At 45.0% G+C, this 14,984-nt stretch overlaps 1 protein-coding gene and 1 pseudogene across 1 annotated transcript; both read left to right on the top strand.

Annotated features, from left to right (window-relative positions):
- The first annotated feature begins 11 nt into the window (after positions 1–11).
- Positions 12–3,059, top strand: LOC125718110 (thioredoxin, mitochondrial-like). Its single transcript, XM_048991663.1, has 4 exons — positions 12–84; positions 632–894; positions 1,620–1,743; positions 2,380–3,059. Exons 1-4 carry the CDS (start codon positions 82–84, stop codon positions 2,494–2,496), a joined length of 507 nt encoding a protein of 168 aa, XP_048847620.1. The 5' UTR covers positions 12–81; the 3' UTR covers positions 2,497–3,059.
- Positions 3,060–7,060: 4,001 nt separating this feature from the next.
- LOC125718100 (myosin-9-like) overlaps positions 7,061–14,984 on the top strand; it is a 31,061-nt pseudogene continuing 23,137 nt past the window's right edge.

Genomic DNA, 14,984 nt, shown 5'->3' with positions numbered 1-14,984 from the left:
CGCTATAACATGTGTCTGTGATTTGCGCATTGTGAGCGGAAGTACATTAAGGCGACCTGCGCACGAGCAAGTTGGGTAAGCATGGTAGGTATCGCGCTGTTTTGATATTACCTAGTTATTTTATAAGGAAGAATGAACGGGAGGAGAATGGATCCCGGGAAAAAAGAAATTTGTCGTGTTTCAGATCAGAAAATATTAATGAGAAAGATGTCAAAAATATTAGTGTTGTATAGAAAAAAAAACTAGCAATCGACCATCACATGTTTCTAACACATATATGAAGCAGAGTAATTTAACGAGAAACTAGTTGAATAGGATTATATTTATGTGAAAATATGAAGTTTAATAACTAGGCACGGCAGACCACGTGACGAAGGCTGCCAGTGTATTAGACAGCTTGCGTACATATTTATAACACTCCATGTTTCCTGTATTACAAATTGTAGCCCATCTTGCACTTTCTTTTACAGTTGTGTTTATTAAATAGCGATTGTCATTGATCCCGGTAAATTTTCTGACATTTTATAGTGCTGTCATTGTTCATTTTGCCCTGGCGCATAATAGTGGCTTTGAAGTGAAGTATAACGCGTTGCAGCGTTAATCTTTCCGGTCCTGCCTTATCGTTTCCTAGATGGCCGGCAGATGGGTCGCCGGCGGGTTTTGCTCCCGCTTGTCGAGACTAAGTAGCTTCCCCATCTCGGCTGCTCGCCGTGCATCAGCCGTCGCCCGCTGCCCCGTGGCCGCGTCGCGGTTCCTGTCGCCCTCTCGCGTGCTGTCCCGGCCGCTGCCCCTCGCACCCTGTCGCGGGGTGTCATTCAACGTGCAGGACAGCGAGGACTTTACAGAGAGGGTCATCAACAGCGATGTGCCTGTACTTGTTGACTTCCATGCTCAGTAGGTATCTCGCATCGCTGTCTGCGCTCCGGACACTTAAAATTTTCTGTCAATATTAGACATAACACATTGTGGTATAGAATACAAAAGCCCATCACTAGATACTGAGTACATATTTTAAATAAAATTGTTTCTTGCATCATCTGGATGTGGCCTGCAGCATGCACTGGAGTGGTTTGCAGCTGAGTGTGAGGTGACAGAGATGTCAGTCAGCACCCCTGAGAGAAAAGGGTGGATTGCTCTCTCCTGATGTGGAATGAGTTACTATCTCAAATGGAGGAGTTTAAGTGTTAATATCTACATACATGTATTTTTTGCAACTTCTGAAATGGTATTAAAATGGAACCTACTCACAAAATTGGTTTGCACAGCACTGTTAGTCTCAAAGGCCCAACTGAGAGATGACTGTTCTGTCAAGGATCGGATTCAAACTGGCAACCTTCTGATCCCAGGCCCAGAGACCTAACCACAGTTCTGCTATATGTTCAAATCTCAAGTGGTGTAGGAGGACCTTGTGACATGGGATAGATTACATCAGGGGTAGCCAATCTAATGGATTACATTGAGAAACCAGGATGAAATGGATGGCACACTGTCAGCCAGTATAATGAATTGAGTTCACCTGTAGTACCATGGTACCTTTCCATTTCCATCCATGCCTCATCAGGGCTGCCCCTTTTCACCTCCATACATTTCATTCTTGGATTATTTGGGTTTTTTAACAGGTGGTGTGGTCCCTGTAAGATCCTTGGCCCTCGGCTGGAGAAAGTGGTTGCCAAGCAGCAGGGACGCATTGTCATGGCGAAGGTTGACATAGACGAGCATACAGACCTGGCCATCGAGTATGGGGTGAGGGTGGGTGGGGCACGTAGCTGGTGCCATGTTATGATTCGGTACGACAATGAGGGAGATCCAAGCTTTATCCCATTTGCCCCACCAAGTACGCACTTACACACTAACACACAGCTTAGTGCAAGTATCCAAGGGTGTCCCATCCCTCAGATAAGCCAAGTACAGCACCCTTAATGTGCACTTTATCCACACTTTTTGCATATAATGTATGGAAGTGGCCTTTGGCTAAATATATAGATTGCAGTGCACTGCATCAGTGATGACTAATGTTTACATCGAACACGAGGACGTCTGCTGGCGTATCAGAGCACAACGTGCCTCCTGAGAAGTTTAAATTTAAGTGTACAAAGTTGTATAATGAATGTTTACGTAGCCTAGGCTACAGCAAAGGACAACCCCAAATGCAACTAACACAAATGATAACATGGTTGTAGAGTGTTTCTTGTTCACCTCTTCAAATATCAAGTGTGTCCCATTGTTTGCATGGAACATCCAGACACTTGAGATCTTTACATACACTTGCGCACTTTGCATCTTATATTAACAAAGTGTGTAGTGGAGCTTGTACTTAAGTGGGAATAAGGGGACGAAGCCCCAGTTTTCATTCTGATGCTCAGTCTCCTCCCCCTCTAGGTGTCAGCAGTTCCTACCGTGATCGCCATGCGGGCGGGAAAGGTCCTTGACCAGTTTGTGGGGATTAAGGACGAAGACCAGCTGGATTCGTTCATTGGCAAGCTCGTTGGACTGTGAGCGGGTCACTTTTCATGCTGTCACCGCATGGATACTGAATCTTCAGTACATACAGAGACGTGACATTCACGTGCTGAAATACTAACACGAATACGGTAACTTACATGCCACAACTAAACTCCTCCTTAGCTGAAAGGGCACGGAGGTCAATTGCATCCTAGTAGACTGGAGCGTTTAGGAAAAAATTATTTCTTTCTGTGAGACTTTAAAACTCTTCTGTGAATGATGCAAGAACTTGAGCTGGTGTCGGTGGTGTAGGATCAATCTGCAGGTTAAATGACACGAAGGTGATGACACTGCTTAACTATGATTTGCAATTACATATTTTGGCCACCGGGCGGCAGCCCCAGCCAATTAGTACCCTGCCCAATAATGTGAGTTTTGCACGTGACATTCAGGGTTTCTCTATCTCATGTCATTGTCTCTTGTTCGGGTCTGAACTTTGTATTATGTTGTATTATGATGAATTATTCAGTGAAGAATGAATTTTAATGAAGTTTCGGAATGGCTTAGAATCTAAAACCAAATAAATAGAAAAGAGCGTTTCATTGTTTCGTCAACAACTGCTTCCGTGGTTCATTTTGATCCAACAATCAGATTTTTGCCCCCCATCGTGTTACAAACAGGAGTACATACAGTCCAAGAGACAGCAAAAGAGCCCGTTAATAAAATGAGGTAGCAGGCCAAAGGTACCTAGGGTGGAGAGGATAATGAACCATCTGGCGAAGAACGGAGACGCCATAGTGACAAGGTCAAAGTTCAGGGAGATACTGGCTGGGAATGAAGGGAGTCACCTTCCTTGTGTGTGTAAAAAACAACAGGCGTGACCTACAGCAACTTCTGAGGGAAGCTGCAGACTGACTTGTGGCCCTGTTCTGTTCAAGGGCATTTAACTGGATCCGCTCGTTAACTTCCACTGTATGGCCGAAAGCATGTGGACACCAGCTTGTCCGACATTTCGAAACCAAGGGTTTTATTAGGGGGTTTGTCGAGCTGTTGTCCCTATATTAGTCTCTGCGCTTCTGAGAAGGCTTTCCGTTAGATGTCGGAACATCGCTGGTGGGACCTGCTGCCCTTTAGGTTGGGTATGATGTCGGCTGATCAGATCCCTTTCTGTGAAGAGTGGTTGACCACTTTGCGACTGAACTCGCTCCCAGACGTTTTGACCTCCGGTCATTTCACTTGCGGTTGACCAGGGCAGAACTAACAGGGCAGAAATGTGGTGAATTGATTTGTGGGAAAGATGGCGTCATAAGATGGTGCCACGTGGAAGGTCACTTACCTCTTCTGTACAACTGCCGATTCTGCCGCTAATGCGAGCTGCTAGGAATTGCATGGCTGTGTGCTTCATTAGACATGTGTCAGCAATGTGTCTTAATTACACAATTACTCTGATTAATAGGGTTGTCCTTATACTTTTGGCCATATTCTTTAGCTCCCCTCCAAGCTGTTGGGTGCCTTTTAAAAACGGCCTGCTGAGGTGGCATTCTGAAAACCCCAGCAACTTCCTGTCCACACATCCTTGTTCCACAAGAACTTCGCCAATAACTCAGCAGGCTTTAACACTCCTCCACCTTTATTTTCCCACTAAACTCACACACAAAGTCCAGGTATTATTCATATGACCTGCCGCCTTATCAGTGCAGAAGTCTGGGAGGACAGCGGCACACCTACACATACTTTAAATAAATGGCTTTCTTCCTGTCTGGTCTTTTTTTTTTTTTACCTCACCATTCGAATCTTCTATGCCACTTCCACTGCTGATCAACCGCAATCAGTACACCGGTTACACGCAGTTCCTTGGTTCATGCTGCATCAAAAAAACATTCCTCATAAATATTTATTAAGCTTTCAGTCGAAAGTATTACTTAAGTGCATATAGCATTAATGTGATTGGTTAGGCGCCTAGCACGTGCTTCTTTTGCGGCGATGCTCGAGGTATAGTAACAACGCATTGTTTTAGGTGTACAGCAGAAATGTTTGGAATGACTGCGGTGCACCTTTACTCTTTTCTTGCGCGCACGGGAGGTGTTTCTGCTGCACCACCAGAGCCTCCATCTCCTTACCTGGTGCTCCTCCCTCATTAGACAGAAAAGCAATGAGGCAACGCCGGGGCGCAGGAAAGGTTTGCCGCCGTGTAACCCTACACCTCTTCCGCCGAAACAATAGACCACACCTCCCCTGAACTCTGCCACTCTCCCTCTCGCTTCTATGTTACCATATAAGGGAAAAAAGACACGGGAAGCCAGTGGTTTTTCAGCGAGAGGGAGAGAGCTGCAGAATTCCTCGCTATTCTGTCTGTTTTTCCCTATGAATCAAACTTAACATTAACTGTGCGCCCGAACCACCAATTAGTGACTTAGTCAAATAACCAAGTACACACGCAATTCTGAAACCGGGAGCCGGCCTGCGTGGCGAAACTTCCACGATGCGGACCGTAACTGGCTGGCAGCGGAATATTTGTACGGGACGCATGCTGAGTTAACGCTGCTTTTTCCATCCTGTGACACAGAACGTACAAAAAAGAGAAGGAAGTGGCGAAGTGAAATGCTCAGATTTAATTTTAAGCTAATGATAAGTAAGGAGATATTTTTGACTTCTAAAGGAATAACGTCCATCCTTTCCCTCCCCCAATCTCAACATTCCTAAATTTTTGAGTCAACATGCGCCTTATCGCCCCTTCCTGTGTACCAATTACTAAAGTACAGGGTGGGAAGGCTGGACATGCCACGGTGCTATGTCCTCAAAAAACGGGCATTTATGTATCGTGTATCGGTAAAGTCTATGTACATATATACATTTTCTCTGGCTGTATATATTGAGTAAAATGCCAGTACTGTTTGCAAGAAATTAACGAGGGACTAGGGAACAAAGAGGCCATGCCAGTTTTACATGTGTATTTTCTTGTGTTTATGTGTTAGAATATTTTTTTGTACAAAACGGAACAAAAGGAACAGATCATCCTTGTTGATCTCGTTGTAGTGACAACATTTTGTATCCACATTAACAGACGCGATGAGCGATTGTATATTACGTGCATTGCCTCTAACAATGTCTGTCTTTAGTGATCTCACATTCTTTTGATGTATGACATAATGATTTTATACTTCAGTAGTCACACACTGGTCCCGTACTAACAGGAAGGGAGACAGAATTTGGTAGTATCCTTTTTTGGTAATTCCATTGTCTTAACCCCCGTGCAGTCTTTCATAAATTATTGTACCTGTAGTCATATCCTTCATGTTAAAACACACACACACACACACACACACACACACACACACAGGTAAGTGGTTTTGCTCTTTTTTCGTCTACCTTTCCCTACATTCCACATAGCCAATGAAGAAAGTGACTTTCAGCCTCCTGGGTATTGCCTAATCAACCTGAAATGAGATCTTTTATCTACAGTTTACTAGGACTGCATTTAATGACACAATAATGTTGTACACGGCTGGTATGGGTCACTTGCTGTATTGCTGAGTAAATATACTGTAAACCACTCAGGCATTTAGATATGTTTGTGTGAGCGTGCCTTGTGCTTGTCTTTGTGTTTGTGCATGTTAAGCTGTTTGTGTCGATTATGCTCCACCTGTTTTGTATTTAATGGTGGAGGAAGGGACACAAAGCAGTATAGGCGCCACCCCTTAGGGGGAAGGTGACAGGGGCAGAATGGAACAGGGCCCAGAATGGATAGCAAAAGATATTAAGTTACCACTGCATTCTTTCTGTTACTATTTTATGTACCATCTTCTCCCCCTTTTCCACTATCGAAAGGCTTTGACGAAGCAATTTTACCACAGGATTCATTGTAATTACCCTGTTCCCTTTGATGTTATCCGTTCCGTCTCGGTCAGACGGCTTTCTGCCACGTGAAAGTTTATTTACTGCCCTTCTGGTCTCCTGTACAGTTCTTCTGAGACTCGAGTTCTGTGGATTCTGCAGCTACTTTTAATAATTTTCACCAAGAGGGGTTATTGACAGTCGTGATTTTGTTTTAATTATGGTTATAATGAAAATCATTTCTGGATCTTACAGTAGGTGAACTTGTAGAGATTATTGCTTTTAAGGTTGTTATTTAATGTTTTAAAGGAATATAATAATAATAGTAATAATAATAATAATAATAATAATAATGCTTAAATTGCGTGACGATGAAAATGGATAATGTACTACGGAAATAATGACATTTTATTTTGGAATATGGAATTCAACAGTACTAGTCCTACCTTTGTTATGTTTCAGTGACAAATACAGATGACCTGTATGACGTTACTTGGCCTGAACTGTCTGCTACTTATATGGTCATGAAACTCATCCGCGCACATACCTCCTTCATTAAACACTACGTTATCACGGTCTTCCTCCGTGCTCCAAGTATTTCAAGTTCGCGTCCATGTTTGCCTATTGAAACAGCGGCTCCGCTAAGGGCGGTGCCACCTATTTTCCCATTGGTCGAAAGTGACAAGAAAGTTACAGTGCCTGACCGTGAATGGCTAAGGGGGCGGGGGCAGTGCATTCGGGCCCCGCCTACCCGACCGCGCCCCGGCTCCACGAAGGGTGAGGAAACTTAACAAACCTGCAAGAGGGAGGGAAAAAAACAGGGAGGTAGCTAAGAGAAGAGAGAGAAAGAGAGAGAGAAAACCCTGCGAGAGTGAGGTGGTTCGCAGACGTCAGTTTCATTTGAGCACTTTCCAAAGCAGCAGGAAACTTGGTTCCGCCGAGAAACGGACGTCGACTGAGGCGCAGACTACTTAGCCAGCGACTTTCAGCTTCTGCACGCCAACAGCAGGTGAGCGTGTGGCTACGGCACGGAAAAGTAACATATCTCTGGTAATGCGGCGCCGTGTGGTAGAGCTGACACATCGGGTGCCTGTCTCCGGCCGGCTAACAGGCTAACCAGCTCAAACAGGAAGAACAGTATTCGCTGCTTCAACAGTTAATGATTCGGAGGCAGAGCTTGACTCCTGAGTGACGTTTAGATTATATGCATGTCAGAGTAACATGTTTGAGTAAACTGTCCTTTTCTTATTATGATATTCTGTGTAAAATCACGCGGAGAGTTGAATATGCTATTACAGAGCTGCAAGGGGCTGCAGTTTCATGATGGAGAAGAAACTTCGCTAGGCGGGCTGGTACAGGAAGTGGTTCGCATGAATGAACAGAAAAGGGCAGAGACTCTCTGCCCTCATTTTGAATGGTGCTCGGCTTCGGATTATTGTGCGAGTGTGCCAGGGTTTGCGTTCCATCACGGAGAGCCCCCGTGAAGTCCGAATGTTGGTATGTATAAGTATTAAAGTTAACGACCTCTACTTTGTTTCAGAATACGCCCCATTACGTCAGTGAACGCTCGCGTCTTTGCCACTCTCGCATATTTCCCTTTATTCACTGGCAAGAAAACAAACCAGCACCCCTGCTCTGCCTAAAGCAGGCATCTCAACATACAGGAACAGTTATACACTCAGCTACATTGGAAAGCGAGGGAATCTGTTTTGTCTGAGTGATGCATCCCATCCCTATTTATCTTTACAAATTAAACAATTCATGCATTCGTTTTAATGATACCTTTCTCATGCTATACTTGTACCTCAGGTTTTTTTTAAGCGAACGATAAACTGTAAGATCAGACTTGTGTAAAAAACGAGTATTATGTTTTATTTTGCAAATCACCGAAAAATAAAGTAAATCGTTTCATGTGTACTGCCATGAAGCCTAAAACTACCCACGCATAGTTGTGTGTGTGGTGTGGTGTGGTGTATATATGTATGTGTGTGATGTGTGTTGTATGTGTGTGTGTATGTATGTATATATATATATATATATATATATATATATATATATATATATATTATAGTATATATAATATATATATAATTACATTAGTATGTATATTCTGCACTGATGTTTACAGTACAGGAAAAAAATAAATTTCTCTATACATTTCCCTTAAATTGGCCTCAGAGCAAAAAAAACATTCAATATTTGTGTCAAATTGTATTTTGTTGAGTTTTAACAGACAGTTGTCGAACTGCAAATCTCGAATTCAGCATATTTTTTGGCTGGTACGCTGTGGTTTCAGCCTTCCCTCACTCCATGCCCCAAAAGGAAACCGGCTTTTGGGAATGCACGCACGCCCTAATTTTGATCATATCAGCCTCCAGGACAAACAATTACAGGTCATTAGGCTGGCTTTTCTTAAGAGCACTTTTTTCTTATTTTTGTGACTAACAAGGGCCATCAGGGAGTGTGCAAGCGTTTCGCTTCTTGACTGAAATTGTTCCATGTTGCATTTTGTCTTTGCTTCCACAACCATTAAATGTGATTTTGATGAGAAGTTTGTCGTCTTGGTCACTGTTGGAAGATTGTTGTTCTTTCTCATGTATGATTTCAGTAGTAGGAATTCTGTAGCATACGAGTTAAACATGGTGAGGCGCTTAGGATTTTTAAGCCAGGATACTTAGTAATTCCTCTGACTTTTTTCTTTGGTTCTTTGTCTCTGCGCTACGCTTTTCTTTTCCCTGGTGCTCCACGCCCATAAGCTGGGCCACACTGCGACACACCCTGCCCTTCTTACTCGGGAGGTTAAATGCGGCGTTGCCTGGGAGGGAGGAGCTGTGGCAGCGTCCGGCTCTGGGTCTGTGCGCTGCAGCCGGGAGTCGCCGGCTTGAGGCTCGCATGGTGGCTGTGGCTTTGCGGTAGATTTCGGCTTTAAAGTATATGAGGCCTCACCTTCATACCGTCGCATTTCCCACTCCCAGTCTCTAATGTTACCTCTGCGGCACAAAGTCATTCAACTTGTTTTTGTTTTGGAAACTTTTGTACTTCTCATTTTATCCCGCCAGGTGAATGAAATCATGTCATAATGCACTGTTCTGATATTCGTGAATATTTCTGAGAATAACAGCTTAGTTCTTTGTTTTCCTGGTGAATCCTTCTTTCCAAAGTCACCTCCTTTTTTTTGTCTTTATCCTGGGAATTTTATTGAAGCGATTAAAGTTAGCCGCTTTCGCTTACAGCTGGCACTTCTTGAGCTGCAGGTCCATGTTATTAAATGCCACACACATCATTTGATATCTGTAGTCCAGAGATGTTTGGATAGATGCCAATGAGTGTGCTTACAGTATCAAATGTCAGTTTGCGTTTTACCACTTTACTAGCACTGGCGACGTGCAGTACTATTGCAGTTTGTCCACATGGCAGTATGTTCTAGCAGCAAATCACTTTTTCCTGGTTGGAGGTCGATGGGCAGCCTGGTGTGTTCTGGGAAACCGTGACGTTAAAAAGCGGGCATGTTGAGCTCCCTGCTACTGCAGCTGTGTCAGAGAAGGTAAAGGGCTGAGGTCCACGTCTTACACTGTGACTAAGACGGTCTTTCATAATTTCCTCCTCAGCCCAGGTTCGTCTCGGTCGCTGATTCATTTCGGCTTGTGGCGGTCAGTTGCACTGTAACAGTGGGTGTCTGAAATGATCCGCTCCTTTTGTTCAGGTCAGTTTTGGCCAGCAGGGTGCACCGTGAAAGTGTACATCTCCTGTGTACATGTGTAAGTGTGTGTAATCTATTGTGCAGACAGAATCTTAACATCCTCTGTACAAGAATTCCTTTATAAAAATAATGTTAAGGCTGGTCTGCCCCATATCTCCAAGTCGTTTTTCTTTGTGCTCTGAATAATAGTCGGTTTAGTTCGTCAAGTTTAACAAGCTAGTTGGACTTGCGCAATTTGTATGTATTTTTATTTATTTTTTTGTTCTTTTTCAGATAACTGACAGCTGTGTCCCCGTTAGTCATGTAGTGTGTCAGAGTCCCATCATCCCTGTTCTGCCCTTAGACGTGTGAAGACACATCACTAGTTGTAGGGTGGAAAAAAAAAATCCACTGAAGATCAGATGTTATTTGCGGTTCCCAGAATACACCCTGTTTTAAGCACCTTTGTGATGGTATGTTAATTATTGAGTAGTGGATTTTTTTTTTTTTTTGACAAGCTGAGTCTGTAAATGTGAAACGAAGCATGTGGTCAGTGGGTTTCACACGACCTACAGCACGCTGCCACAAAGCAGGGACGGCTCATGAGTTTCTGTTGTCCCGGAAGGTTAACCGACTCAGAAAAGTGCAGCTGTTCAATGCATTGATCAGTGAATCATTGTATGTGTCTCATACCTGTTGAGGTTTACCCTGAGTTTCGTCTTAAACGTTCTTTATGAATGATCATGTTGGCCTGACTCCGATATCTGGCCTTCTGATGCTATTATTTTTTTTTTGTTTGTTTTATGAATCTGCTTTATTCAGCCTAACGCGTATCTGCTTGGGGTAGCTGGCGAATGTTTTCTTCGTAGCTTCGTGCTCCTCATTTCGCGTCTGCGTGTCTCTCGCTGTTGCTTCGCTGTTGCCTTTTGTTCTGCTGCAGTCCCTGGGTTAGCTGTGTACACAAGTCGCTTATGGCCAGATGTTGGAGTCCCGCACTCCCTGTTAAGCAAAAAGAGATAAGGACATGGCTGCTTCCACGTGAAATTTTACACCCGATTCAAGTTCCTGAGCCATGCTAAGCAAACTCTCCCTGGCTGTTGGACATCGCCCCTCCCCCCCCTCCACCCCCAAGTGAGCACACCTGCACTGGTTTCAGGAAGCCCACAATGCCAGGAAGCGGTTGCATTGTGGGTAAAGTCTAAGAACAGGAGATGGAAGTGGGGGGGGGGGGGGGAGGGAGGAGGAGTCTGCAGTGTTCCCTCGGAGCAGCTAACGCCGTTCTCCTCGCAGCATGACGCTGCACCTTGCCCGGGCATAGTCACAAATGTAAGCCATGGAGTCCTGTCACATGGTGTAACTTCTTGTTGTGGTTCTCGCCCAATCATTTAAAAATTTTTTTTGGTTTTTATTTAGGTAAAACCCATTTGTTATATTACGCACTGTGCTGCATTCCAAGATTTGAATTGCTATCTGGTGTTTATTTTGTCCACAGAAAGACGTTGTTAGGGTGTGTGACCTACAGCCCTGTGTGTGTGTGTGTGTGTGTGTGTGTGTGTGTGTGTGTGTGTGTGTGTGTGTTGTGTGTGTGTGTGTGTGTGTGTGTGTGTGTGTGTGTGTGTGTGTGTGTGTGTGTGTGTGTGTGTGTGTGTGTGGCTTCATACTGTTAACATTACCCAGCCTATATTGCTTTAGTGCTGTGACCTTTGTATCGTTCTGCCTGAGGGGAAATACCATAAACTGGCTCATTCTATCAGACATTCAGCAATTTCTTTGTTGTACTGTTTCCAGGCAATACCCACCTGATAAAGGGACATTTTAGGGATGTTTTCAGTTTGTAAAGGTGGTAAAGAGATGGCTTTGGAAATAAAGTTTTTCTTTTGGTTTTGATATTAATGGAACACCAGTTACCGACTGAAATATTCAAGTCGCTCCTGTTTCACAAGTTGAAACCTCTTTAAAAAAAAAAAAGGGCTGTTGTGTCTAAAGCCGTGGCTGTGATCGCTGAGCCCCTGACCTTTGACCGATGATCTTTGGCCAGGAAGAGCGGCTGATATTGCAGCTATCGTCCGCTGGATGACAGGAAATATTGCTGGGCTTGTCCTGTAGACCCCTGAGGAAAGAGACTGACAGTATGGAAAAATCGATAATATTACTCATGGCAGAAGAGATCTATTGCTGATGTGTCTGGGTCTCTTGCAGAGAGGTGTTGCGTGTCCTGCAAAAGGCTGGAGAAATGTTGGTCTGGATTTTTTTTTTTTCTTTCAGCGACTTGGATCACGGCTGCAGCATAGAGGAGCAAGCAATTTGAGCGAAAAACAATGAGAATTCATTGAACTTTTAAGGCAATTAAATACCTTCGGCATGTAGACTTCAAAGCATAGGTTGTGTATTGTACATATTGCACATTGTAAAAGAAAAGTTATCAGATCTATATGATCCTCCTACCTGAAATGGATGAGCGGAAGGAGAGCGCATTACTGAAGGAGCCTTACCGTCTTTGCTGTAGCCAGCCAAAGGCCTCCTCTCTTATTAAGCTCTGGCAGGCGGGCGAATGAGTCAGGCAGCCCCCTCCTGTGCGCAGAACACGTTTGCTGAGGGAATAGCTCTTAACGAGGCTCTATGGCTCGTTAACTGCAGCAGGAGCCTCTCTCTGGTTTCAACCTGTTTAACTTCCTGTCGTCGTGTCGTCCCGTTCTCACTACCTTATAGTAATGAACTTGCTAACATTATAGTCTCCAGTTCCACACTGGTACTCGTTTCTGACAGTGTTTCTGCAGATGCTACCTCAGGACAGTCGTCTGTAAATCCCTCTTTAGAACGGTAATCTGTAAAATGTTTGCCCGTTTTCTTTGCAGGAAGGTTGAAGGCTTTGTAAAGGGGTTTGCGTTTAGCTTGTGCAGTTTGGCACCAGCCATCCTCTGATTTTCGCCTTGACGTCAGGAATAATCCTTGTTTGAGTCATGTTTGCAGGCCTTGATTGCTGGTGTGGAAAGACTCTTTGCTTAACCTGATGTTACCATTTAAAGCTGTTTGTTCTTATTTTGCTTCCTTTGACTGGAAGTGTGCATGACCAAATGTGTTTTTGATCTTGAGTCTCCTAGTAATTCCAAATATACCAGACCAGACGCGTTCTTACGAAACTCCTGCGATACCCCAATGTGGCCGTAGGGTGAGAAGCATGTCATTTTGAAGAGTTAACAGGACACTGGGCTGCTATGGCTGTGCTAGTGGTTCGATATGTCCCAGCAGAAGTTATGTAGTGACACAGAGCCCCAGCAAACATTGGGGTGGGGGGGGATACTTTGCTCAAGTGGGTTTGTTGGAGCAAGGGATGACGCTCTTATGTGAGGGTTTAAGCCTCTTGGGGGGTGTAATGTGAGCAAAGGGAGGGGAATGACCGAGCCTGGAGTAGATCAGGAAAACGACTTTGGGGGGGGGGGGGGGGGCTTGTGGCATTCCTTTCTGATAATCAGTGGGTATGGGAGGAATGTGGCCCTGGAGGCCTGGATAAACACAGAAGAGGGGGAGGGAAAAGAGGAGGTGGGCAAAGGTCTCTAGGTTGGGGGTGGCTAGTGGTTATGGTGGGATTCGTGATTCAGACTAACGAGATGGGAATGCGGGTGACCCAGTCTGGTTGGGGTGGGAGGCACAGTGATGAAAGTCAGCTGTGGGGGGGTCACATGAGTCGTGTGAAGAATGCTGCTGCAGCCTAGTCTCCCAGCGCTGCTTCGGTCTTACCGGGACCCGTGGCCTGCGCCTCGCTCTGGGACTCCTAGCCTGTTAACATTAGCATCAGCATGTTGCCTGGCCAGTGCTTGATATTAAGGTGCGTTTATCCCCATGCCGCTGATTTTTGGTGTTAAATTGTTGTAGTGGCTATTGGCCATTATGTAGCTATTGAAGATGCAAAACCACATGTTATTCCATGGTGTTATATCCGTGCAGGTTATAGATGCGCCAGGTAGGGTTAGCAGTGTAGCTCGCCGGGAGCTTGACGGTTTTGGCCACAGGCACTCCGAGGTCGTTGGTGTCCTTGCAGATGTGATTTTGAAACAAGTCTTTGCCGTTTGTCTTTTTTTCCGCTTTGTTAAAACCGCTCACTGACTGCTCTCCCTTAGGGATTACTCATGGCTCATGAGCACAGTTTAATAACTAACGCTCTCATTGGCTCCAACCTGCTTTTCTTGTACAGTCATGAGAATCTCTGTAATTCGATCACGTTTTTAGATTTATGTACATGCGTAATTGTATCCTCAGAACTTTACTGAATAGTAATGGCACTCCGCTGTTTGTTGTTTGTGTATCAGAGCCCTAATGCTAGTCTCTAACCATTCACCCTGCTTGTCCATCTATAGCGGCAACCATGTCGGACGCAGACAAGTTCCTCTATGTGGATCGCAATCTGGTGAACAACCCGCTGGTCCAGGCCGACTGGGCCACCAAGAAGCTGGTATGGGTGCCGTCGGAGCGGCTGGGCTTTGAGGCCGGGTCCATCAAGGAGGAGAGGGGAGATGAGTGCGTGGTGGAGCTGGCCGACTCCGGCAAGAAGATCACGGTCAACAAGGACGACATCCAGAAGATGAACCCGCCTAAGTTCAGCAAGGTGGAGGACATGGCGGAGCTGACCTGCCTGAACGAGGCTTCCGTGCTGCACAACCTGAAGGAGAGGTACTACTCAGGCCTCATCTACGTAAGTATCCTCTCCGCCCTAGCGGGATGTCCTCGGGCAGCTGCCTGCTGCGTGTTTGCTTTTAATTAAGCATCTGCTGATAGGACACCTTTCATGAAAGCTGCAGAATTATGGGTTTCCTGTATATTTTTTGTGTATCTTGGGTACAGCAGCAGATTCCATGTCAAGTACAAATCTGCAGCCGATACATTGTCATCCGGTAGATGTTGCCCAAATTATTCCCACATTAGTGGAAGCGGGAAGCTGCAGATACCGAAGCAAGATCTCTCGTCCAGAACACGTAGAGGGCAGCTGCGCCCCACTGTTTGTGTGTGTGGGGAGAGGGTTTCCTGTTTACAG

Source organism: Brienomyrus brachyistius, chromosome 22, assembly GCF_023856365.1.
Source record: "Brienomyrus brachyistius isolate T26 chromosome 22, BBRACH_0.4, whole genome shotgun sequence".
Lineage (NCBI taxonomy): Eukaryota > Metazoa > Chordata > Actinopteri > Osteoglossiformes > Mormyridae > Brienomyrus > Brienomyrus brachyistius.
This window is presented reverse-complemented; position numbering and strand designations above follow the sequence as displayed.

Coding starts and splice junctions, on each gene's coding strand:
- LOC125718110 (XM_048991663.1), top strand. Junction 895..1,619: donor CTTGTTGACTTCCATGCTCA/GTAGGTATCTCG, acceptor GTTTTTTAACAG/GTGGTGTGGTCCCTGTAAGA. Junction 1,744..2,379: donor ACCTGGCCATCGAGTATGGG/GTGAGGGTGGGT, acceptor CTCCCCCTCTAG/GTGTCAGCAGTTCCTACCGT.